This window comes from Rhipicephalus microplus, chromosome 1 (genome assembly GCF_043290135.1).
Source record: "Rhipicephalus microplus isolate Deutch F79 chromosome 1, USDA_Rmic, whole genome shotgun sequence".
Taxonomy (NCBI): domain Eukaryota; kingdom Metazoa; phylum Arthropoda; class Arachnida; order Ixodida; family Ixodidae; genus Rhipicephalus; species Rhipicephalus microplus.
Window position 1 is genome coordinate 251,880,670 of NC_134700.1, and position 27,195 is coordinate 251,907,864.

Genomic DNA, 27,195 nt, shown 5'->3' on the forward strand with positions numbered 1-27,195 from the left:
CTGGATGCTGAGAACGACATCACTTATATGCATGAGTGTTAAGTATGCAATACTTGTTTTGAACTGTCCTTACAAGGAATGATGAGTTTGTAGCCAGTGCATCTTTATAAATGCCAAGTAAACAGTTCAATTGCATCTTTCACATTGCTAGCAATGTAGAATAATTTTTTTATTAACATCAATGGTGAATCTAGCAATGAGATTTGCAGTGCACGTACCTACAAGGCGTGGTCAGAAAAGCAGACAGAGAAGCAAAGTTGCAAATGAAGTACTAGTTTATTCATGACACAAAGTATTAAAATGCCATTTATATTGCAACAGACACATACTTACTCAGCCAAAAACCACTACTAAATGTATCCCAAGCACATTTTAGGTGAGCACAGACAGTATCAAGTTACTAAAAAAGGAGGTGACAGTTTTACACTAATACAGTACAACCACCTGACACATTATTATACATGTTGCTAGCGCAAAGCAGAACACCATACAGCACCCTATGACAACATGTGTATTTACCCCTACAAAGCCCAAGCACCATTCCAAATAAAGGAAAGAAATAACTTGACCACCTTTATTCCTGGCCATAAAGACTACACTTGTACCAATTTACACCAAACAATGAAATGTTATTTGAGTTCAATGTCACTAGTAGAGCAATTACTTGGTAATCAATTAGCCAACATGGCACGATTTATATTGTTAGTAGAATGTGACTGATGTTTTGATGGACATTGCGACGAAAACAAAAGGGGCAGAAAAGTCGACAGAGTGCAGAACTTTTTAGATAGCCTCGCTGTAAAGATATGTCACATAGAGACACATTATCATATGCACAAGACGATTAAGTCAGTGCTCTACCTACATTTCTTCCCCACTTTTTTGTTACATTGTCTACAGGAGCAGCTTACCTACTAAGCTATCAGCATCTTAAACATTGATCCATTTAGTCAAAAGAGCTATTGCAGGTGTTGGGTTAAGCTTTTTATGCTTAAATCAGTTTTCGTTTTTCACAAGCATATTCAACAAAACACAATATCATGAAATATTCAATACAGATAATATAGTGGCACTTTATTCTCTGAAGTAATTTAACAGCATTGAAAATTTTTTCCCATTACGTTCACTGTCTGTTGTTTTTACAAAAATTATATGTTCCTTGTTATTTGTAAAGCAAGCAAGAATTCAAAAGCACTTGACAAACCTTTATTTGCCATTTTTAATTTATTGCCAGATTGCTTGCATTATGTCTTACTACCATGCACAAATACCTTCCAAAGCATAAGATAGTCTACTGCTATTGTTCAATTTTTAATCAGTTCCTGCTTGGGCCGAACGTAGCCAGCGGTAAAAAGTAATAATAATAAATGCCACACCGAACTCGGCACATCAAAGCATAGGCTCTGCGGGGTGACATGCAGTTAAACACCACAATTAAAAATGATGTGCACATGATATCATTGAAAGCTCTTGAATTTCTATACAATAACAAAAGGCCTTACCATCTTTTGGATTTCTGTAATAATGTGACTAGTTAAAGTACATAGGGCACAGTATTAGAACTAAATTCGCAGCTAATACCAGGCTTGTACACTATCAGTTGTAAATAAACACCCTATTTTTATCAGGTTCTCACAGAAATAGTTTTCACAGTGGCCGGATAAAGCAATGCTTATTAATTTATATAAATTAAGTACACAAAATGTCAACTCCAAATAAAATTCTTTACAAGTATACAAAATACATCTTCAAGCATACTTTGTGATAACTTTGGCATTGAATCTCCCAAAAAATAAGCTCCTCGTATGAAAAACTATAGAAACAAACTCGTTTAATTAGTTATGCAAAAACATATGCTGCCACAGCAACAAGCAAATGATGATATATTAAGGGTAGCGAGGTGACTACTTCGGTGACTAGATAACTACCAAAAGTGCCAAACTAATGTTTGCTGCTGTCATGCACTAAAGTTACTTCAAAACCACACTCTATATGCAGGCTACATGGATAGTAAATGCAGTTATAACATTCACACTCAGGCTGATGGGCAAGTGGCAATATTTCAGAAACATCATGGTGCAAAAAAGAATTGGTGCAAAAAGAATTGTATGTCCGATAAATAAAGGGACACAAAAGTGAAACGACGAATCATATTATACTGATGCATTATTCTTCGAAAAATCTCAGTCATTAATTCCATCATCATAATTCTTTTAATAGAGCATAAACAAGGTCAAAGTATAATTTTTAATTTAGCACTGCATAAAAGCACATGAATGTCAACATGACATAATTTCAAAGTGCTTTTTCCTAATTCAGGTACATTGGCTTAACAAAAGTTCCTACAATTTGATACATTAAGTCTATGGCTCCATCCCAAGACAAAATGTACATTATTTTCAGTGGTCAAAAACTATGCAAGTCTGGTGGATGCCATCAAAATCTACAACATCACGACTATTCATGAAAAAATTTCAATGTGACATCACACATCACCACATGCATTTTTTCTCAATGCATTTTTCTCAGTTATTAAGCGCCTTCTCACAGCTAAAGTTGTGCTTAAGTATCGTGCTAGAGCAATTTGCTAATATGAAAAAAATCATTTTTCTCTTTTGTATCCACTTATGTAAAAAATAAGAGCAAATGACCAGTAGAATTATGAATTTCGATGCACAATAGCAGTGACAGGCAAACAATAAATATGATGGTGCCCTCTAGTACAGTACATTCTGTAACAGATGCCTTTTCCTCTACAAGTCAATAAAAGTCATGCTGCAAATATTGAATTCTTCTTCCAAGACATGCTCAGCTTGCTCAGCTTTTGCACTTCAACATACACTATATATCCGTTGCAATGATTTACAGTAGATATGCACATTTCCAGACAATGTTTCTTCTTTTAATACAGTAAACTTACTGCACAGTTGTAAAACATAAACATAATGTAGACAAACTTTCGTCGAACTCTTGACTACGTGAACACAATGCATGCATAAAACACATTGCATGTAGCACTCCCTTGACTCCTTTTACACGAAATAGTCAATATAGTGAGAGTGAATTGTTTGAAAGCGTTCCAGTTGTATAGAACATTGCCTCCAGAAAACGTAATCGTTGTGATGTGTTGAAAATCTTGAAATGCACATAACAAACTCTACCTTCAATCTGCATGATGAACTCAATACTTACAATGTAATCATTAGCTGTACTCATGCTTACAGTGTAGATATCTGATGTATAAGTTATCACACCAGCAATGACTAAAATATGAATACATCAAGTTGATCAAGAAAACACTCATTCAGTGCACACTAAAATTTACCTCTAGCAGCGTTGGGGATGTAAAGCTGTTACTTGTGTCATACAAACCATTTTAGGATACACACACACAGGGCATTCATGCAGCAAAGTTGTTTACCCAGACAAAGATGTGACAAACCAAAACTTATTTTGGTAAAACAACATAGATATTAAGCCAAGTGGCAGTTGTATGTTTTATACAGCATTGCTCAGAGCATATCTTAGTTTTGGCACATGTAAACACACCTGTAAGATGCAGACCAACATTCACTCATTCATCACCAAAGTCATTAAATTAAAGCATAAATATGTATACCACATCCTGATGAAAGAGCAAAACAGTTCTGAAATAGCTTAATATTTCAATACATGAGCAACTAAGATAACTAACATATAGGTGTTGCTAATCTAAGGTTTAATAAAAATCTCCATCCATCATTTGTAATCTTTTGCAGCAAAGACATATTATTAAAAAATTATCATCTGTAGAAGCTGTGAAATTTATTTTTTGAAATGGTAGAACAACACATGCATCTACAATGCTATTCACAATGCCCTTTGGTATACAATGAATGTTCCCATTTACAGTGCAATGTTTAGCAACAGCACACAGCAAATGCCTTCATACTCAGCAGATATTAGGGCCATAATCAAAAAACATTTCTATGGAAAAATTCACCCTGAAACACCTCTCCACCCCATGGCTATGCCACTGACACATAAAAATGCCTAAGTCCCTTTTGCTTGCACATCCATATAATGGCATAACGACATGTTTCTCTGCTAAAAATTACAAAGGGGTACCCTATGCCTTTCAAGTTATTATAGAATGAGCTTACTACTTAATTATGCTGCCTCACAAATCTCCAACAGCAAAAATTTGACGAAATAGCAAAGGAGAAAAAAAGCAATTTTGGGCGGCTTTTAAAATGAAAATTTTCATTCCCTGCTGCTCTTTGAGAAAAATTATTTGGTTCACATATTCACAGGAACCTTGACTAGAGATTGGCCATCATTTCCACTGACTGCACCGTATTCTTGGTCCTTGAAATTAAATTGAGCACTGACATTGTTGTTTCTCTATTCCACAGGAACCTTTAGTTCCCTACAAGCAGTCAGAGCAGCACACAACACTACAGTATATAATATCTGTGATGTCATGGTGAATGATCCAGCTAAACAAAGACATCTGTTATAATATAACTGAAAGCTTTCAGCTAATATACATAATCTTGTTGCAATATTTGAGCAAGCACAAAGCAGCATCACGTGCACAATCCTGTCAATTTCTGAACATGAAAACACAAGTCTTATAACAACTATGCAAAAGAAAAATGAAAGAAAGAAAGAAAAAAGACCTGGGACTAGTATGGCTACCAAAGGGCGGCACTCACAAAAAACTTCCAAGTAAATGATTGGAAGGTTTCCAGGCATCATGCAACCCATCTTATGTTGAACATTGTCCATGCCAATTATGTTAATGTAGTAGATTACAGCAATGTTTCATCTCTTATTGTAATGTTAGGGTTGAACACTTAGCTCTGACAAGGCTGTCCCTGAAAGAGGTCTCCCACAAATGTCACTGTAACAATAACAAGACAAGTACCCGTACAAAGGTGGTGCAATGCAAAGAGCACTACACACATTTTAATGCAACATGCACAGTGCAGTTATGCGCCAATAAAATTGGGTTCAGTTCTTATACAATATCTTATGCCTGCCACTTTCCAGTTATGCCTCACTTGGTGCACATATCAGAAGCCGATGTGGAAAATTCATTTCTAAGGCGGCAAAAGGAAGGTACAGTAGACCTGCGATAATTAGAATTCTCAATTACTTCAAATGAATTTCAAATTTTTGGTGGGCTGGCTATGTTTGCAATCTATTTTAAGGCCTCTTAGCTCAAACTCTCATTGACTCGGTGAATTTACACTTTCTGCTTTTCTGTGCCAGAAAATATCTTCAGCCTTTGTCACACCTAGCTGAGCATTAGCAAACTTATATCACTAACAGTTGCAAATAAAGCCAACTGCCTGCCTAAGCATGTCAAAGCATGCACCCACCATAGCGTGTTAGTTGAGAAAGAAAGTGAAAACTCAAGGCGGTCTGCCTGCTGAACACTTTTGAAGTCAATTTCGCCGCAGCACACAAGCATCATGCAAAAAACGGTACCAAGATTAGGAGGGGCAACCAGCTGTCATGGGACACTGCATATTCTGTCCTTTGATCACACATGCTTGAATGCTTCATGCAGTGACAAGTGCACCACTATAATTGCTGATGTCTCAAAACTTTACTGGAGTGCACCACTATAATTGCTGATGTCTCAAAACTTTACTGGCAATTGTATAGAGCTGTCTATAAAGTTTCTATGGCCCTGCAAAATTAGAACCCAAAATGCACACCAGTTTCCGTATTTGTCCCCCCCCCCCCCCTCCTTGCATAACAAAACTCCCAAATCTTGAGGTCCCCAGTTTGGCAAATATGTATGCGAATGTTTCACTAAAACACAAGTTTGTATGTTGACCCAAGTCCCATTTATGAAAATGTGTGATAATTCAAACAAAGTATGAATCCTTCTGAATTTGAATAATCTGTAGGTTTAAAATTGTAGAATTGTCTACTGTAGGTTTAAAATTGAAACAGCACAAAAACATAATCCTATGACCACTAGTGCTAAGACCGCTTAAAACAAGAACATAGGGGAGATGAATGAAAAGGGAAGAGCTTGAAGAGCAGAAAGATTTTGTTGAGGTATTTCAACAACAGCAGCAATCCCAGCAACTATGACGCTTTGTTTCTGCAACAGGTCCATGCATCCCATAGCAGAAACAGGGTGCATGGCACTGTTTATTTGCACTCAGTTCTAATTAAAGGCTGCAAATGCACAGGCAGCCCCACTCCACTGTGATCGTGTGTGCCACACACCACATTTTAAAATTACGAGAATCGACTTGGCAAGGCTAGTGTTTGTAGACTTCAGTGGACTTAATAAATAGGTATATAGTGCTCTTCACGTGATGAGCAGTGTTAGCAATTTATCTTGAGTATGTTGTTGGACTTGCCGCGAATGCTTTCTTCATGGCGTTTAAAAGGTTTCGCACAAGACGTGGAATACCACAACCAGGTTTGTGCCAACATCAGCTCATGTGCTGCAAAGTGCAGCCGTCTGCTGAGGCGCTCATGCAGATAATAGACAGATGCGAACCAGCTGAAGAATAGTGCAAGTGTGTGTATTATCGCAGTGGCTTGCCTTAGTGGTACTGTTACTGCGTGATTAAATGTACACTGTATTGAAACAAACTTCAGCCTTATTGCTTTGAAAATATCACCAACCTTTTCTTTTTTTTTTTTTTGCACTACTGCGCTTTGTTGATGTGCAAATGATACATATGAAGTACGAATTACCAACCCAGTTTACATGAAACCAGCAGTAGCTTTTATCAGTTATATTCTTCTACTGAATTTTTTTACAGCATTGCAAATGCTGCCTAATCAACATTAAGCAATGCACAATAACTTTAATCTGCATGTGTTAGTTCAGGCAGTATGAACCAAATTAGCTGTTAATTTTAGCTACTCCCAACAAATTTAAGGCAGAAATCCTTGTGAACCCAAACTCCTCTGTTCCATATTCTGGTGAAATGCGCTAATGGGGGCATGTACTGGCGAATCTCACTGCACAAACCATGTGACATATTTCCACGTACTGCACTGTACATGCACAATTTGGTGTTTTTGTGATGTGACAAGCATGAGCAACCTCAGACACAGTATTAGTACTAAACCCAAGGGCACCTCACTTATCTTGCAAGTGATCTCAGTCAATGAGACAGAAAATGTTGCCAACAAGGCTAGTACCGTAAAAGTGATCCAAATCAGTTAAGAAAAAAATATGTCATCTCTCAGTTCTGGATATCGAAGAGCCTACCTTCTGTGGTGTAACAAGGGCAATGGAATCCACAAAACTGGGCGGTTGTTCTGTAATAAAATCTGTGCTTAGTAATAGAATAGAATTACGAGCTAGGAACGGCATGAGCCAAGGTTCACCACAAAACAAACTACACCAAGCGGAAATGTTCACCATAAGAGAGAAACAATCAACAGAAATGCTTGCTATTAACTGTAACAGGTTGCACTGTGGCAAAAAGAAAAGGTAGAAACAAAGCTAGTCTGTGCATGCCTGGGAATGGAAGTGCCACCCTTCAATCACGAACACATGCCAGTTTATGCAAGGAATAAATTTTTAAGCATTACATTTCATATTTACAAAAGGTGAAAAAAGGCCAGCTTACACATACACTTCTATGAATACAGGTATGCCAGAGTTCCACCATATAATACTTTCTTCATTCTGGTGCTTGTATACTACCACATGTTATAATTTCAGTGTGCATTAACAATTCTAACTTAGCAATAAAAAATCAGACGGCGATCCTCCTGTTACCAACCTTTTATGCTCAATGGACCTCTGATAATACTATGACCTGTCTGCTGTATGCAAAAGTGACTTCAATAGAAAGAAGCATTATAAAGCACATGCGTCTGGTATTCTGTAAATGTGTTGGGGTGTTTTCTGACATATACATGTCTTTTTACCTTCCCTGGCTCTTTCTCTGCACATCAGTACAAACTTTCCTAGTTTATTGGCAGCTGTCAAAAACATGTTCTCATATTACAGAAGTTAGTTTTTAAAAATATTGTGCTGCCCTGCTATTTAGTACTTTCGTGTGGCTCATTCTTTGCAAGAAAAAAAAAAGAATTCATTAATAACCATATGATGCCTAAATGTCAAATTTCAAGATAAAGAAGTAATGTGACAATTTTCCCAATTTGCTATTATCAAGGTTTAACTATGAATTGTATACCTATGCCAGCAATACGGTTACATTACCCATACATTGACTATCAAAGACAAATTGGTGGTCACGTACTGGCTGTGCATCATGGTGCCTTTTCAAAGGGCCAGTAGATAACCCACAGGTCCAAAAATAATGTTACAAGTAACTTCTTTAATAATCTATTCACAACGCACAGAACTCGACGAGCAAGATGGCGCCAGTCCAGCATTAACCCAAAAACTAACTTTGTCCTCTTCTTTAATGCAGCCGCGTTTAGCGGCTGTTATGTGTTATAACCTCTGGCGGTAGAAGCACTGTCCCGGAGCTAAATATACGCAGATGATGTCGAAGGGGGGTAATAGTGCTTTAGCCGAGCCACGTGAACGGTGTCGCTCGGAGCCGACGATGACTTTGTTGGATCGGTGGGACAATCTCGTACGTGACGTCTGCCACTTGGCTAACGATACAGAATGATCCAGTGTAGAGCGACAACAGTTTCTCAGAGAGTCTCACACGCTGAGTGGGTGACCAGAGGAGCATGAGAGAACCCGGGGAAAAGTGCATGTCCTTATGGTGAGAATCGTAGAGCTGTCATTGGTGCACCTGTGAGACCTGTAGACAGTTACGGGCGACTTGGCGTGCGTGGTCGGCACGGGCGATGGCTTCCCCGGCATATTCAGTGGCCGCAGGTAGCAAAGTGTCTAGGGGTTGCGTTGGGTCCCGGCCATGTAGGAGATATAAGGGTGAATAGCCGGCAGTGTTGTGACGGGATGAATTGTAGGCGAACGTCACATACGGCAAATGAATGTCCCAATCCTGGTGGTCTGGTGCAACGTATTTGGAGAGCATATCGGTTATGGTCCTGTTGAGGCGCTCCGAGAGGCCATTTGAGTGGGGATGGTAAGAAGTAGTAAATTTGTGCTTGGTATGGCAAGACCTCAGGATTTCGTGAACGACAGCTGATAGGAACGTGCGGCCACAGTCGGTGATAAGTTGGCGGGGAGCACCGTGCACTAATATGTCGTACAACACAAAGTCCGCAATTTCGGTAGCGCAACTGGTCGGGAGTGCTCGTGTGATTGCGTACCGCGTCGCATAGTCTTTGGCAACAGCAATCCATTTATTTCTGGCTGTGGAGAGTGGAAAAAGGCCCAACAGGTCAAGATCAACTCGAAAGAAAGGTTCAGTGGGAACATCGATCGGCTGAAGGTAGCCAGCTGGGAGGGCAGATGCCGTTTTGCGACGCTGGCAGGGCTCACAAGCAGCGACATAGTGTCGAACAGAGCGGAAAAGTCCAGGCCAAAAAACAGACGTTGTACCCGATCGTATGTGCGAGAAACACCCAAATGGCCCATCATGGGAGCGTCATGAAGTTGGTGCAGGACAGTGGAGCACAAGTGCGCTGGGATGACGGGAAGTAAGTCTGATTCGAAGGAATCAATGTTACAGCAGTATAGAATCCCGTCTTTCACCAAAAACATTCGTAGGGACGGGTCACGAGGCGCTGATTCCAGTTTGTCAATAATGGCACGTAAAGAAGCATCCCGACGTTGCTCTTTGCCAATGTTCAGTAGCTTCGACACGGAAAAAACGCCTGTGATAGCATCAGTATCGGTTGCTTCATCCACAGGGTTGCGGGATAAACAATGTGCATCCTGATGTAATCGCCCTATTTTAAACATTACAGAGAAGGTGTATTCTTGAAGGCGTAAGGTTCAACAAGCGAGACGTCCTGTGGGGTCCTTCAGGGAGGCTAGCCAGCAGAGCGCGTGACGATCCGTGACAACACGGAATGAGCACCCATACAGGTATGGACGAAACTTGGCGACTGCCCATACAAGGGTGAGGCACTCGCGCTTTGTGATAGAATAGTTGCGCTCGGCCGGGGATAGCAGACGACTTGTTTAGGCTATAACACGGTCGTGTCTCCGTTAGTGCTGCAATAGCACAGCTTCCATGCCATGTCCACTGGAATCCGTGCGAATCTTGGTTGGGGCTGATGGATCAAAGTGAGCCAAGATTGGTGGCGTTGTAAGCAGGGTTGTAAGTTGGGAAAACGATGACGCTTGGTCATGGCCCTAGATAAACGAGGCGTCTTTCTTCAAGAGGTCCGTGAGGGGGCGCGCAATGGTCGCAAAGTCCTTAACAAAGCGTCTGAAATAGGAACACAACCCCACAAAACTGCAGACATCCTTTGTGGTCCTCGGAACGGGAAAGTTTGTAACTGCGCGAATTTTCTCAGGATCTGGACGCACGCCTTGGGTATCGAAAAGGTGACCGAGCACAAAAATTTGACGACAAGCAAAGTGGCACTTGGAGGCGTTCAACTGGAGTCCGGCTCGACGGAAAACGTCCAGAATAGCTGATAAACGACCGAGATGTGAGTCAAATGTGGGCAAAAAGACAATAACATCATCAAGGTAACACAAACAGGTAGACTATTTCAACCCTTGGAGCAGTGAGTCCATCATTTTTTCAAATGTGGCTGGCGCATTGCAGAGACTAAAGGGCATCGCCTTAAACTGATAAAGACCATTAGGACTGATGAATGCGGTCTTCTCGTGGTCTATCTCGTCGACGGCTATCTGCCAGTAGCCTGACCGTAGGTCAATAGTCGAAAAATAAGTAGCACCGTACAGGCAGTCGAGGGCATGATCGATGCGAGGCAAAGGATAAACGTCATTTTTTTTGTAATTTTGTTGAGTTGACGGGAATCGACGAAAGAGCGCCATGTTCCATCCTTTTTTTTAACAAGGACTACGGGAGAAGCCCAGGGGCTGCATGAAGGCTCGATAATGTATTTCGCAAGCATTTTCCCGACTTTTTGTTGTATTATTGCACGCTCCGACACAGAAACACAGTAGGGGCATTGGCGAATGGGAGTCGCATGGCCAGTATTGATGCGATGGCTGACGACAGTCTTTTGGCTTAAAGAGGTGCTGGCAAATCGAAAATGCTACGATAGCCCTCAATAACGTGGCAAAGCGCTGCAGCTTGCTCAGGCGTGAGGTCCAATGACACCATTCGCTCGATGTTGGCGCCCGAAGGACGTGATGGAGTTGAACCACTGATTGAGCTGCAGCACTCGTCCACTCTGAAGGACTCGATATGGTCGTCTTGGAGAGCAATAATTTTGGCCAGGGAGATACCCTGTGTTAGAACTTGGGTGGTGAGCGAGAAGTTGACAAGTGGAAGGAAGGTGCAGTTTCCCGTAATCGTCAGAATCATATGCGGCACAACAACACCATGTGTAAGCATCACAGCAGGAATCAGAACCACCATGTAATCATTGTCGGGTACTTGCGGCGTGGAGGATAAGTCGACATGTGTGACAGAGTTAGGCGGGAGGCACGTGAAATCAATGCAGCAGAGGCTGGTTTGCGGTGGGCTGGTCGGGTCGGAAAAGAGGTAAATTGAGATGGAGAGAGCTAGCTGAACGGTTCATGAGGGCAATCTTCGATAACGGCGAAAAGAACGACAGTGCTTCTCTTTCCAATAAAAACTCGTGCAGAGCACATGCCGAGAATTACGGCAGTTCCCCCATTGGTAACTCGTACAGCTCTGTTGAGGGCGGGCGTGACAACTTCTTTAAGTCGGAGACGAAGGTTGGCAGGCATAATAGACACATGTGTGCCAGTATCTATCAATGCGCTGACATGAACATTGTCGACAGTAACGTCCAAAAGGTTCCAGTTCGTCGTTAACGTTAAGCGAGGATTTCTTACAAAGGTCGTCAACGCAGCTCCACCTTCAGAAGCTGCACGGCCTAGTTTTCCGGTCGGAGGCGCTGCGAATAGGTCGGGGAGGCAGCACGGCGTTGTGGGGGCGACCGGGACTGACAAAAAATAGGGGACGGTGACCGGTCGTAGCAAGGTCTGCTCAGAGGTGCGGAAGGAGCAAAAAATATGGTCAGCATTGATGGAGAAAGTGATGGAGACGACTGGTGGACAGAAGTGGCGTGAGACGGAGTTGCATAATGTGACAGTGGACCCCAGCGGTTGCGGCAGTGACGAGCGATATGACCAACACATCGACAGTTAAAACATATGGGCCTGTCATCTAAGGTTCGCCATTCGGATAGATTGCATTGGAGGCGAGAAGCAGAAGGGGGACGATAAGAAGGCTCAGCAGAGTATACGCCAGGAATAGGATGTAGGCCGACATTCGATAACTCTTGACAAACGACGGCTTGTATCAAAGAGATCGTGGTCGGGGAAAGAGCAGGCGTCGGGAATGGCATGGCTACCGGTTGCGCTGCCTCGACCTCTCGACGAATGATGCGTGTGACGATGTCACATTGAAGGGCCTGGCGGAAGGTGTCATCACACGAAGAAGTAGCTGCTGTGTTCGGAAGGCACACGATGCTTTGGGCTACGCGGCGGGCTTTAGCTTGTTCGAGACGTTGGCATTCTTTAAGGATGGTGTCGATGCTCAAGACGTTAAAAACCAGCAGGTTGAAAGCATCGTCGGCAATGCCTTTCAAGACGTGGTTAACCTTTTCGTCTCACTGGCCGACCTTGGAACAAAGGGCCAAGACGTCAAGAATGTAGGAGACATATGATTCGGTAGGAGACTGCGCCCGTGTGGCAAGAGCCTTCTTCGCAGAGAGCTGATGACCAGATAAATCGCCAAACAGGTCGCGGATTTTTTAAAAGATCCCAGCTCGCTATTCCGGCTTTGTGGCTTTCAAACCATGTTCGGGGAGTGCCGTCAAGGTAGAAAAGCACGTTGGCGAGCATGAGCGTGGGATCCCAGCGGTGAGTAACACTGACGCGCTCATACCGGTTCAGCCAAGTACAAGTACTGGAGAAAGTGCCGGGATCCCGGAGGTGCGGGAGTATGACGTAGGTGGTGGCTTGGACTGATGAGGGCGACGTAGAGGAAGTACCGGAACTCAAAGCAGTCGAAGTTGCGACTGCTGCACATCTCCATCGAGGTACGGGGGTCGTCCACCTCCACCAATAATGTTACGAGAAACTTCTTTAATAATCTATTCACAATGCCCAGAACACGACGAGCAAGATGGCGCCAGTCCAGCATCAACCAAAAAACTAAATTCGTCCTCTTTCATGCAGCCGCGTTTAGCGGCTGTTATGTATCAATAGTAATAAAGAGAAATCTGTGCACTTTTGCTGTGTGAACATGTTGCCGGAAGAATTTCGTGAATAAGTGCTATAATAAAAAGTTACAGCGGTTAGAACAACTGTTTCAACTGGTTTCAAATTCTGACGCGGCCTCACCCCCTCCTTCGCCATAGGGTGAGAAAAAGCGTAGCCCGTTGTCGAGACTGTGCTCACTTCGGCAGCACGACACAACCTCAGCGATATGTCATCAGCGCGCAACCAACGACGGAGCAGGGCTTCCTCAACATGAGCACATGTCATAGCACCCTTCCCCTACTGGTAAAGTAACAAGACACCTCTTTATCTTGGAGGTTTTACAAAATGGCAGAGGGCAGCACAGGAAAATGACAATGCGGACTGCGTGTACAAAGCTGCATCACCACAGAGCCAAGGCGCCATTTTGTAAAGCAAAGGACCAATCGACGAGCTCAGGGGTACGTCAAGCTGCCAATGAGCAAGTTTGCGTCACTGTGCGTACGTGGGGGATTGGTCAGAATGAGAAGGACGCTGGAGTTGTTCATCGCAATAGAGGGCCTGCACAGCGCTATAATATTTGGAAAATGTGATCACCGCAGTCTGTTGTACGAATTGGCGAGCTTTTCGGGGGGGGGAGGGGGGGGGGGTAAAAAAAAAGTCGGAGCCTGTTTACTGGCCATTGAAAAGTCCTCTTATATTCAAACTTCATGTCCCTACACTCTACACTTATGCTACCTTCACCTAGATAAAGCACAGTCCAATTCAGTTATGGCACTACATTTCATAACCCATCGCATTTTCTTTTCTCCTTCATAATTTGTCACATGGTGTGCCTAACGCTGGCAATGATGATGCCAGGGCAATGTCACAGCTAAAGCAAAGGGTAGCAGAAATGAAAAACGAAATCGATTGCTGCAAAACACAGCCCCTAACCTTACCTCGTCTAGAAGTGACAAGTGAAAAGGGCAGGAGAAGGAGGGTGAAAAAATGTGATGGTTGAGTAGGGTCCATGAAATCAGCATTAATGAGGCCTTCGGAAGCCATCTCATATGCTCTTATGTGCGCTGTGTCATTCACACAAGGCCAGCTCTACAGGTTACCTCACGATACAAGCATATGCTTGGAGCATGAGCCCCTTTTCTTATAACCTTGAGCAAAAAAACTCACTGCAGAAGTTCAAGATATGTACACAAAAGCCATTGGGTGTACCTAAATATATCATGTATATATACCTCCAATACCTACATATATCACTTGTAATGCAATCCACGCACACTGACTACAAACACACGAAATGACACAGCAATGAAATTTAAAGGCTGCTTGGTTGTAGCCACCAGACAGCCAGCACAGTAAAAAGGGTGCTGAATACTCTTCAAGAGGATAAATAGCCGTGGAGTTCTGGTATGTTCTGGTATATTAAATATGTTAGTCAATGTCTGTTTGAGGTACTGAACACTTACACAAGATCTCGCTAGTGATCACTTATTCAAATCTGATAAAAGCATACTTGACTAAACTTACATCAAAAGTACAAATTGTGGCACCTTGCAATGAACGCTGAAAGAAGCAGGGTGATTGAAGACAGTGACTGTGAACCAGCGAGAAGTTACAAAGTTCCATTAAAATCCTTATCTACACAGTTGTAAATACTCAAGACATCTTTCAATAGATCAGACTTCACAAAGCAAGAATTCCAGCTCTATGAACTAAGAATACACCAGAACTCTGATGCCTACTTTTTTTTTTTTCTGGGAACAAAACTTCTACAGGAGAATTTGGTACTCTACCCAAAGTAGCGACGATGCAGCACAGCCCACTTTTTCTAGTCTTACATCTTTAAAAAAAAGCTGTTTGCGATCATAAAGAGTGCTTTAGCTGTCAGTCAGAGAGTCTCATGACAAAGCAGCATAAGCAGTGCTTTCAATCTACACAAAGCAGTACGAACTTTAATCCAAAACTGCTAGTGTACTAAATGCAAAGATGACAATTCAGTTAGAACTAGTCATAGTGGCCACATGTATCTTCAATGTCTTATCCTTTAGAATGATAAGCAAGCCGTATATTTTGTACCATATATTATGCACAAGAATGGCCTTTCAACACCTTTCTAATTGTCATCGAATGATTTTACAATTGGACTCCTAAATCTCCTGCCACAAAAATTTTCATAAGAGGAGTTATCGCACGAAACACATGCTTATTCTCTTTTGTTACCAGAAGTACGCTGTAAACTATCTAAGAAGATGGCAAGAGGGTGATGCGTTGTCTAAAAGTTACAACGGTGTGCACTATGACTATGAGAATTTTGTTCTTTTTTAGGGGCAATGCACCTTAGGCTCTCGGTGTGTCGGCGTGCATCATTGTTGGCTGCTGTCATGACGATTCATTTGCTTGAGCGCAAGAAAGAACAAACGATGCATGTTGACTATTGATATTTTGAACTAGTCGCCTCTGTCCTCTGACTCAGAGTGCAAACCCTTGAGCTTAATGTCAACCTCATTGCGAGAGAAAAACCTGCACAGGAGAAAACACGTGTCTACAGGAAAAATATGTTTTCTAGCAGGAGCCGTGTCGAAGCCAAGCCAAAGCTTCCCACGTTTTCAAACAAAATGAACAGAGCACAAATAAAACAAGCCATCAACAAGAGAACGCTTAGCTGGTCGATTTACTGGTTGCAGGATGTCATCATCATTGTAGCGTTTGCAGCCGTTATCCAGGAAGGGTGACAAAGGAAATGGCATGAGCTCGGCACTTAAACAGGCTCCATTTGATACGTTAACTAAGTTGCGCAGACACCAGACATGATCATTTGATATGATGCCACTGTGACCACAGGGCTGCTTGTGATCGCCTGACTGGAAGTGCTCACACTGCTTCGTTGAAAGGGCTCAGAGCAGCTCAGAGCGGTCAGAAGAGCCAGCCGAATGCAAGGTGTATGTTTCCATTTTAACCAGCTGAACAATGATGCCGTTCGCGATGCCACTCGTGAACGCGATGCCGCTGTAGTTCCTTCCAAAACAACCAGCCAAAGATGCTATATGGAAACACTCTTTCTGCAATGAACACTGAACTACCCTACCCACTTGCAAGGAACAAGAATGCACCCTTGTTTGCGAGAGACAACGCCAAAGCGTCTGCTAGCGAGTTTCTTGGTTGAAAAAACAGGCTGCTCATGCTGCAACACTGTTCACCAGCCACCCCGTATATATAGGCACTGGATCTTGACCTGCGAAGTGGTGCTAATGGGAGATTTCTCTTGTACGGCGCATTTGAACAATAAAGATTTGCGGTATGCATGTTAACTAAAAATGGACTGCAGGTCTTGCTGGGGAAAACACCAGTGCATGCTTTGCGCCTCCACAGATTTCATTTAGTGGAGCTGGAACACGCATCACCCCTCTTCAGTTCTTATTTTCTTTGACAGTATGCACCACTACTTTTGGTTTAGGCATTGTTGGCAAGCTCATAACAGCAGTCAGTCACTAACCAGGGAGCATAAGAAATTTGTGGGTATCATTAAAAAAAACTTGGAAGGACACTTGTGCTTGACCTTCAAGGACTATAACGCAATAATGTAATTGGGCCCCGCTAACATGTCTTCTCCCTCGGTAGTCTGGAAGGAAGGATGGTGGGCACCTCAACTGTGCCGCGAGAAAAGGAACATCTGTGCACATAACATAGATGGTTTTAGGTTATATTACAACGCTTGCTGCACACAAAGTTGTGCAGTGCACTCTACTCCATAATTCATAATCCTGCAAATTAGTAAAGTGCTCGCTACGGATCAGTACGACAATACGGGTACCCATGCAGCTGCAAGCTTTGTTGGTGCTGCTGCTGATGGCAATCATTTGCAATGCCTGGGCATTTTGTAATGGGTGGCCCTTTAAAGAAGGCACTCATTGCACATCTCACATGATGTGATGCCTGGTGTGATTCTACGCTTCTGTCACGCAATATTACATGTGCTTTCGTTACTCCTCGCACTATATAACACCTGTATAGATAGCACTTTCATCCAAAACAGTTTTAAGCACTGCAGTAGTTCTGTAATAGAGCACCTGCTTGCCACGAAGAAGGCCAGAGTTTCATTACGGCTTAGACCCACGATTTTTATCATTTACACCTATCGCGATTTTTTGCACTTGCAATTAACCGTGCCAACAACCTAATATCTGAAAAATAGGCTCCTCAATGCTATTCTGTTGATATGTAGACTACTTGCCCAATAACAGCATTTAAGGGACAGGTGCCAGTCAAGCTACACCAACTTACATATAAGCTTCCTGATACCACTTGTTGCACAGAAACGAAAGCGGTTACGAAATTTGTTCAAGTAATTTCTGCATGTTGTATGAGGTTTTTACAACAGCAGATCATCTCAGCAAAGAATTGTTGCATGGCACTAATAGGATTGGTGGATGCATATACCAAAAGAAGTGAGAAATTCTCATGATGTGGCAACAAAACAGGATTTGCTATGAATAATGATTTCTTTGAAATCCTTACATTTACCATGTCTTTCATTTTGGACTTATATTACCGCACAATTTGCTATCATCAAGAGAAACAGCACTTTAGCTTTCTTTTACAGAAATACTAAACCTTGCAAAGCCTGCAATGACTGTGCATGTTAGCCTCCTCCAACACACAGCAACAACCCTCTGAATAATGCTGCATTATGTTATGCCTACTCTGAGCAGGATACCAAAAACTCCTACAAAACCTTTGTGACCTTAAAAGAATTCATCTAAAACCATGCTTAGGCATACAAAATGACATAACGGCAGCAATGCCGTTTATTGACCGCTTCTGGTGATTATGTTCAGACAAATCTATTTATACGCCCGTCACAAATAGATCACCCCCAGAGTTTGAAAGCGAACACAGTGGTGTGAACAACTGTGCGCTAAAATGGGCAACATAAAAATTCTTACAACTGATGTATCCCAGTGAGTAGACTGCAGCTTCAAAACTTTTTTTTTTCCTGTGGGATGACAAAGGCCGTGAAGAAGCATGCACCCTCATATCTAAGTAACGAGGTTTTCAAAGACAGCACAAACTCACACGCCATCACCTACCTCACTGGAATTCAACAGGGATTCATGGCGAGATGAATGCAAACAGGCACAACATACAGAAGGGGGTTTCCACAAAAATGGCTGCTCTAGGGATTCCTCAAGTTTTCGGTGAGCGCCTGGTCAGAGAGTTTTGGAGCCGGTAAAGCAGTGTTGTCTTGGGGATGCCAAAGCGCCTTGCCGCAGCTGTCATAGGCACACCTTCCGCAAAGACAGCACTCAATGCCCGCTGCATCTGCTCCTCTGTCCAGCCAGAGTTGCGACCACCTCTCGCAGGAAATAGGGAATGGGGAGTACCTGCAAAACGGAATATCAAGCAATATTTTAGAAAAACAATGGTACCCTTTGAAAAAAAATATTAATACTCATCATAATTGATTAGCCTGGTTTATTCCACTAATGACGAATGCTTTTTGCCATACATCTCCTCTACCTACCCCTTGCCAGAACATTATGTACAGCCATCATGCCCTGATCACCTGCTGCCATGTTTCCCATCAATGTGACATTTATTACTTTAAAACACATGCTGCCATGCTTGCCATCATTGTGGCAGCCATTACCTTAAAAATAACAGGTTTTATTATGCATTGGCCTAAGACGGTTTAAGGGAAAAGGCCATCTTATTTTTTTCAACTCAGTTAATGTGCTGATCTTGCCCTGCCCCCCTACAAAAGCTTTCTGAATATAGTATGCTTTTGCACTGCCTCCAAGATCCGAGACATTACAAGTCTCCTGCCCCTCACTTGGTTTTGCATTGCCTCCATGATTGGCCCATCTTCGACCAAGTGACGATGTGATGACATGATGTCATCATGCGACATCATAGTGATGTCGTGAAGACATCACAAATAATGGTTATCTGTGGCATCATGCTCACATGGGGATTACATCATGTGATTATAATTTTTTTACTCACGTTGACACCAACACTGTATAATGCTTACTATCAATTTTTGGGTTTGATTAAGTACCCAAGGCTTTCACCAAAATACACCCCCAATTAATTCCGTCTACATTACAGGTCATACTTAGTTTTCTTTCATCATCATCTAGACAACAATGTTATCTGTCTACATAAAACTTATGGTCTGTTCTGCCACATTTTTTATCATTCAGAATACCAACCAGCTCCACTAAATTCTTCTGTCTCCCTAATGTCTCTACTTTTGTTATGTTTGAACTAAGGAAAAAGATTGAGTGAATGGATGCATGCAACCAAGTAAGACTACTTGCAAAATAAAATAAGTCTGTATAGGTAAAACAAAAATTATACACATAGTATTTGAAAATTCAAAATTGTTCTATGAAGCTACCAACGTATTCATTATGCCAAAAAAATAACAAAATTTACATGAGGAATGAAGCTGCAGTAAGTTGATACTTTTGAATATACAGTATAGACTATTGGTATTGAGTATCAAGCAAAGCAGCCGTATGTACTGACTGACAACCTGTCACTTATTAGAGAAGATGGCGCTTCATCATGTGCTGTTGTCAACAATGTAGACACCCTGCAAAGCTGATGCCTAGAATCACAGCCGCTAATTTCAGTGGCATGGCCATGGGTTGGCACACCAGGTCCAGGCAGAAAGATGACGAAGTTTTAAGTAGTCACGAGCACACGTTTGGAAGATTCTAGAAGCGGAAGGCTCATAAACTGAGCCATGGGATGAAAAAATCGCGGCATATCCACGAAATGAATGATGATGAGTGGGCAATGCAGTGGGATCGTTCGGTGTTACCGTAAATCACTCGCGACACTTATGCATGTAAATCAGTGCCAAGCCGTGTAGTTGTATGCACTCAAACCTCATAACAAAGTTGCATCTTACACGAAAACAAGTTCGTTATATCCGAAAGATGGTTATAAAGGTATATCTTTAACACTATATCTAATGCAAGACTATTTTTCATATACTTTGTTATAACTGATATTTCGTTATATCTGTGTTCCTTATGTTGAAGTTTGAGGGTACAATGTTTATTAATTATAACTAGTACATTGTGTTGAGTTGTGAATTTCATTATTAGCAGTGCTTTCTGGTGTTGGACCTAGACTGAACATGGCAAAAATGAGGTCTGGGCATGTTCCTCTGGTGGTTGTTGGTTGTTTTCAGTCATAAGAAATGCACTGCAGAGCATATAGAGAAGTCATCAACTGCACAAGCCAGTCATTGTCCCTGATCATCATCGTCATATCTGTCATCAGCACGATGCATAGTTGATTGATTGATTTGTGGGGTTTAACGTCCCAAAACCACCATTTGATTATGAGAGACGCCGTAGTGGAGGGCTCGGGAAATTTCGACCACCTGGGGTTCTTTAACGTGCACCCAAATCTGAGTACACGGGCCTACAACATTTCCGCCTCCATTGGAAATTTGCACCCAAATCCGTGACATGCACATCTGATCTCAGTTTTTTCTAATGAAGCAAAATATGAAAATATCCTAAGGACACCACACAATGGCGAACCATATGTTGTTCATTTTATTCAGTTGTGATTAGCCACTTTTTTTTTTAATTCTTTGGTTTTTGTTATGTCAAATGCTCTATGTAATATAAAATGCCCAAAATGTCCCTTTCAACTATTTTCACTGCATCACATTTTTGTACAGTGGCAAAGCCAACTTTTGGTTGATGCTACCACTGACTTTTATTAAAAAGGCTGGACGACGCATCCCTGCTCACCCATTCGGGCGCTTGTGAAGCCACCAGAAGGTCCCTTCGGTGTCCCGAAAGCTGGCGTCTTCTGAGCGTTTTAAGCGTGTAATTGATATATTACCTGGTGGAAGTTGCTGTGATTTTAATTTTTGCATTTTCTTTTTATAATATAATATTTTTGTGGTCATCCAACGCTACACAAAAAGTGACAGACGTCGTAGCGACGCTGTCCTAAATGGCGGGGTGCTGTGATCTACAACTAGAGAATGCAACGAACCCTACGGCTAGGCTTAACTTGGAACGCCGACTAACGCTACACGAAAAATGACAGGTGCCTATAGTGACGCTGTTCGAATATGGCGCAGTGCCGTTACATACAATGTTACATTTACTTGTTAGTCAGGTGATAGAAAAAAATTGTCACAGCTATTTTTTTTAATAAACGAAGAAAAAAAAGTGCACTGGTAGCCAAGAGCGCAACAGTTTGTCTTTTGTGATTGATCCGGGAAATAAAACTAAGTTGAATGACATTATTTCGAAGATGAGTTTCTGAAACCGAGGGATCGAAACATGACTGCTGAATCGTCCTTGCAAAGTCTGCTTCTTGGAGATGACGTCCAGTTGTCCCTCTTTAAGCTACTGACCCACTTCTCGTATATTTTAGGAGTGTGGGAAACTGCATATCAAAAAGACCAAACATCTTCAACGTGTCTCGATAAAAAAATAGATGGTCAAATACCGTATTTTTCTCATAGAATATGTAAAAAGGAACATAATTTTCAGGAACTTATGCCTAAAATGTCTTCGCCACAGCATTTCGGGTCGATTCATAAAGTTCAGAGCTTTCTAGAGGTCAGCATTTCATTAAAAAGAAGAAAAAAGTCCTCGCGCCCGCAGCAAATGACAGTTCATGGCGATGGCTTCCGAGACACCAACGGCGTCTTCCGGTGGCTTCAACCGGGGGCACTCAATGTGCCATCCAGCTCTCCCTAGTAGAGATCCGTGACTGCTACAGCTGCAAAATGATTGGCATTCAAGAGCGCTGATTTGAGACTGCAAGATATATGACAGAAGTTGTTGTGGATTGAATACTGAAGTGGCTGATAGTTATTGGATGAACAGCGTAGGCTTTGGCAGTTTCCGTTTCAATGAGGCACTGGTAATGTATTGAAGAAAACATACATCTTACTGCTTCAGTAGGTAACTGAATAACATGTAGTTTATGCATGTAGTCTTTCTCTATTAAACATGACTTTGTGGATACAAGACAGGCTCTACAGAAATGTGTATTAGATTTTTTTCTCTTTCGGCAAAAAAATTCTTTAAGTGATTGCTAAATGTAGAATTATTTACAAAAAGTTGCAAAAAGCTTAGTTTTGTTTAACAAAAGCTTTCTTTACACATTACCCAAATATTAAACAAACCAATTAAAAAAACCGTTCTATATAAGCAGTAGTTTTTATTGTGCATCTATGAAACAATCAAGCATAAGCATTCCACCTGAATACTAGAAATTGGCACAGAAATCTACCAAAGCCGATAGTAACCTTCAAAAGGCTCATCATTTTTCACTTTTGTAATTTTACAAGTGTCACACCTTGCCCGGAACTATTGCCAGAGTTGGAGCTTTCGCCTGATGCTGCCAGAGTTGCCAGCAGCGCAGACGCATCTTCTTCTGTTTCTGGCTTCTCAGAACCAGACTCCAGCATTTTTGCCGTAGCCAGCAAGCTAAGCTGAGAAGATGCTGGGAACATCTTCTGGTGGCAATTGCTGTCTACAGCACTTGAACTGGACTGCAAAAGAAAAATGATATGAGTCATGTATACTGGTTCTACGAAGTGTATTTCACATGTGAACATACATGCCCTATTTGTGAAAATGGCATCACAGGAGTGTGTCAGCGCAAAGCAATGCGATCAAGAGGCGAATCAGAGGATAAAGAGGAAAAACTGAAGGACACCTTGCAAATTCCTAAATGTGTTCGGCGAATGCCTGGGCCCATTAAGAATAAGTCAGTCAGAATGAGATACGATGCACGCGACATGCTGGGCACAGCGACGCTTTGCAAGCAAAGCGAAATCGCTATAGAGTGGGACACAAGACTCGACCGCCGTTACCAGTGTCCATCAGTGAGCCACGGCAACTATTTGGCATTGCGCCCGAGCACGGATGAATGGACAAATGGACAGATGTGAGCATGACACATTAAAGGCTTTCACTTTAATATCCGACTAACGTGAGTGTTTAGGTGAGTTAATAGTTCATCGTTCAGAAAATTTCAACAGTGTGTGGAAAAAGCATGAATGAATGAAAAGAGAGCTGAAATGAACAAGCACTGACATCCAAATGATCTTAAGTTAGGAAAAAATACGGATATATGCAGTGATGAACTGTGCTGCACAAAAGAGCATGTGATTACAACCAAGCATGAGCACAAACAAGTGACAAGATTAAAAAAATAAAACCAGAAAACACTATGTTGCAGAGCATCCTACATAGAAAAACTAACCAATTTCCTTTGTGAGCAAATCAACGGAAGCATGCTGATGCATGCCTCCCCCAAATGAGCAATGTGGGTCGCCTCTACAATTTTTCTAGTGAGCACATTTTTACTTTCAAAGATTACCACTGTTTGATTGCAGACAAGCAGGCAATCACACTCCCTACGATGGATGCGTGCTCAAATGTCGAGAGATGCCACACAGCAAATTCCATTGGTGTTCACATAGACATATATTGAGGCGTCTTGACATTTGGCCAATGTATTTCTTTCCACATGACACTGGGATAGCATACACCCTCCTGTCGACACATGGTATGAACGAATCCTTGAGCTTGTTTTGGCTGCAATTTTGTTTGTTTGTTTGTTTGTTAGAGGAGGTCATTAGTTTGCACCGTTTCTCGTTTCTTGGGTGCCAGAATACTCGCACAAAACTAGAGAATATCAAAGAAAACAGCCGCATTCCTTCGACCAATAGTGCTGGCAGAGTTTTGTGAATTCCCTAGACTGTAAAATGAACCAGTGTCTCAGTCACAAAAGAGATTGATCTCTGACATTCATTTGAGATAAACATTATGGAACTAAGACTTATTTTGGTCATGTCGCAAGGGCTGTTGCTTCAATGGGGGGGGGGGGGGGGGGATTAATGCTGCCCAAAGTGGCAGGTATGAAAAAAGTGAGGTCACTCCTGTGCAAAATAGTTATATAACCTTCAGCCCACAGGAAAACATCTAGCTGAGCTTAAATGAATTTTTCAATACTCATGGTATCACCAGGTGTTGTCGGTGATATATTCAAATTCGCTTTGATTCGAATTTAATATTATCGGGAACTTGTATTCGAAATGTACAATTATAAATGTGTATATTGATAATGATTGTTATGATATTATTGTTATGATATGATTGTTGTTATGATATGATTATAATTGTTATGATATTGTTATGATGTGAACACGCTTTTCCAAAGAAAATCCACACTGTCTCGAATCTCCACTTCAAGGTTAAATGAACCTATTATCATCACATTGGTTCTTTCTTTCTTAATTTTAAAACTGCTTATATGCTTGTCTAAAAAATTTTAAAATGTAACATATTTTACAGGTTATCACTAGCATTCTACCGAAAGCCAAATCCTGCTGCTACTTACACTTCCTTGGAACTTGGAACCAAATGAATGACATTTTCAGATGCCCTGTTTCAATTTATATATATATATATATATATATATATATATATATATATATATATATATATATAAGGAAAAGAAGTGTATACCTAAGGGCTCGTTTTTCGTGTTTTAACACAATATTAATGAGATATAACAGACAGTAATTCCAAGGAATGTACAGGGGAAGTTATTAGAACCAATGGAATGTAAATAAAAAGAAAGAAAATAGATGAAAAAATAACCAGCCTTGAGCAGGAATCCTGCTCACGACTGGTTATTTTTTCATCCACTTTTCTTTCTTCTTATTTACATTCCATTGGTTCTAATAACTTCCCCTGTACATTCCTTGGCATTACTGTCTGTTATATGTCATATTATATATATATATATATATATATATATATATATATATATATATATATATATATATATATATATATATATATATATATATATATATATATATATATATATATATATATATTGTGCAAGTTAGTTGGGTCATGACAAATATTGTTACAGTATCTGATATTCGATTCAAAATTTGAACCAAACCATCATTCGCTTCAATCCTAAAATTCACTATTTTCATAAGCTTAATATTTTCACAATGTCTATGATTTGCACACAAGGCGAGGTTTAAACCAGGCAAATAATTGTTTTAGTTACTCTCAGATTATTTCAAACTACATAGTATAGGCAAGAAAAAGACAAAGTGTAGTCTCAATTCCCGACTAGAACCTCCTGGAGGCATGTGATCATGCTTGAAAGTATGCTGTTGCCAGCCCTTGAGCAAACCTGGTAAGCACAGCACATCGACTTTCGTTAGATGTTCAATTTACTAAATGAAAGAATGCAAAAAGAAGAGAGTAAATTCAAGTTAAGACAAGCTTTTGGATTGCTAGCATCTTGAAATTACCTGTTAGAACTTGTACCAGTTATCAATTTGCCACCAATAGTTTCCTGACATTGCTTAAGCTATTGGAAGCAGATCTGGAGCAAAACTGGTAGCCCCAGATATCACTGCAGAGTGCCTTTACTAGAATGAAATAAGGATAAGAGGAACTAAACAAATACGTCTCCCCTGTTCAGAGCATCAGAGTTTGAGGTGTCTACTGTACTACCACTCACTGCCTACCTCATCATTCTTTGCCAGTGCTTGCTCCAGAAGCCGTGATGTCTCGAAGTCTTTTTCTTCTTCCGTGGTTTCGTGACATGCATGCAGCCTATGCTTTTGCTCACAGTTGCCACTCATTTCTTTGGTGGACAACAGAGTTTCCAACACTGAGCAGGAGCTTGCACCCTTGCTAGACCTTGTAGTTCTTTGCGTAGCAACAGCCTCAGAGGTCCGCTTGGGCAGAAACTCCGCATCACTCGAGTTATCCTCCTCTACCTCATCATTGCTTGAGACCTGACTTTCTGCAAAGACAATAAACAAGCATCTAATCTGCTGCGAGCAGGTCAACACCCAAGAAGACGTGGCTCCAGCTAAGTCCCTTAAACTTCAAGCATTTAGGTTAGTTTTGAAAGCTATTAAAGGACTCCCAACTCCAGAAGTACGTTAAAGCCAAGTCTTGCCAAAATGACTGTAAACACAGCAAATCTTTTCCAAACCTGCACATCAACACTTGTGCCAGTCAATCTGTTTGCCATAAACTATTAGTGCTTTCATAGTTGAGGATAACCTTGACTATGATACTGCATATTTATGGACAAGTGACATAATAACAAACGCTAAGGTTAACTGAAATGTGTTAGTTCCATCTTGTTTCTGTCAGAACATTTATTGCCAGCTTGATTTTGGCTTGCAATATATATATATATATATATATATATATATATATATATATTGTAATGAATATGAATAGCGGACGCTCTGCTGGTCATGAAGACGACGATGATGATCGGTAGCTGCAGTAGTAGCTCGCGCACGCCGCTCGCCATTAGCCAGACCTGCCTGATAAACACCATTTTGCCAAGCTACGTCTGAACCTTTCTCGACGTACAACACCTCTATTTTAAGTGGTGGAGGAGCCGGGGTTCCCATCAAGCTGGAACTTCGCAATCGGACGCTACCCTCACCGTTCACCATGACTGCTCCTGGCCCTTCTCAAGCTGCCTTACCAACGACAGTCTACTGTACTGGCGCGCCTCGGCAACGCGACCTACCAATTTTTCGCGGCAACGACGAACAAGACGTCGAGGACTGGCTCGTCGAGTACGAAATCGTAAGTGCTTCCAACAAGTGGAACGCCTGCGACCAGCTCACAAACGTGCGCTTTTACCTCGCTGATGTGGCCAGCCTCTGGTTCAAGAACCAGGAAGGCGAAACTACCAACTGGTCCGCCTTCAAGACCGCCATCGCCGCGGTCTTCGGTCGTCCCGCCGTGCGCTGGCTTCACGCGGAACAGCGTCTCCGTAGTCGAGTCCAGCGCAGGGACGAGGCCTTTACGAGTTACATTGAAGATGTCTTGTCTCTTTGCAAGCGCGTCGATGAATCTCTAACCGAACGCGACAAAATCAAGCACATCATC

At 41.7% G+C, this 27,195-nt stretch overlaps 1 protein-coding gene across 1 annotated transcript in view; it reads right to left on the reverse strand.

Moving 5' to 3' along the window:
* Nucleotides 1-257: 257 nt before the first annotated feature.
* The window catches only part of LOC119186442 (uncharacterized), a 40,192-nt gene continuing 13,254 nt past the window's right edge, over nt 258-27,195 (reverse strand). Inside the window, 3 exon segments of the mRNA XM_037435043.2 lie at nt 258-18,621; nt 22,589-22,784; nt 25,800-26,080. Coding sequence (XP_037290940.2) covers nt 18,425-18,621; nt 22,589-22,784; nt 25,800-26,080 — 674 coding nt within the window. The 3' untranslated portion in view covers nt 258-18,424.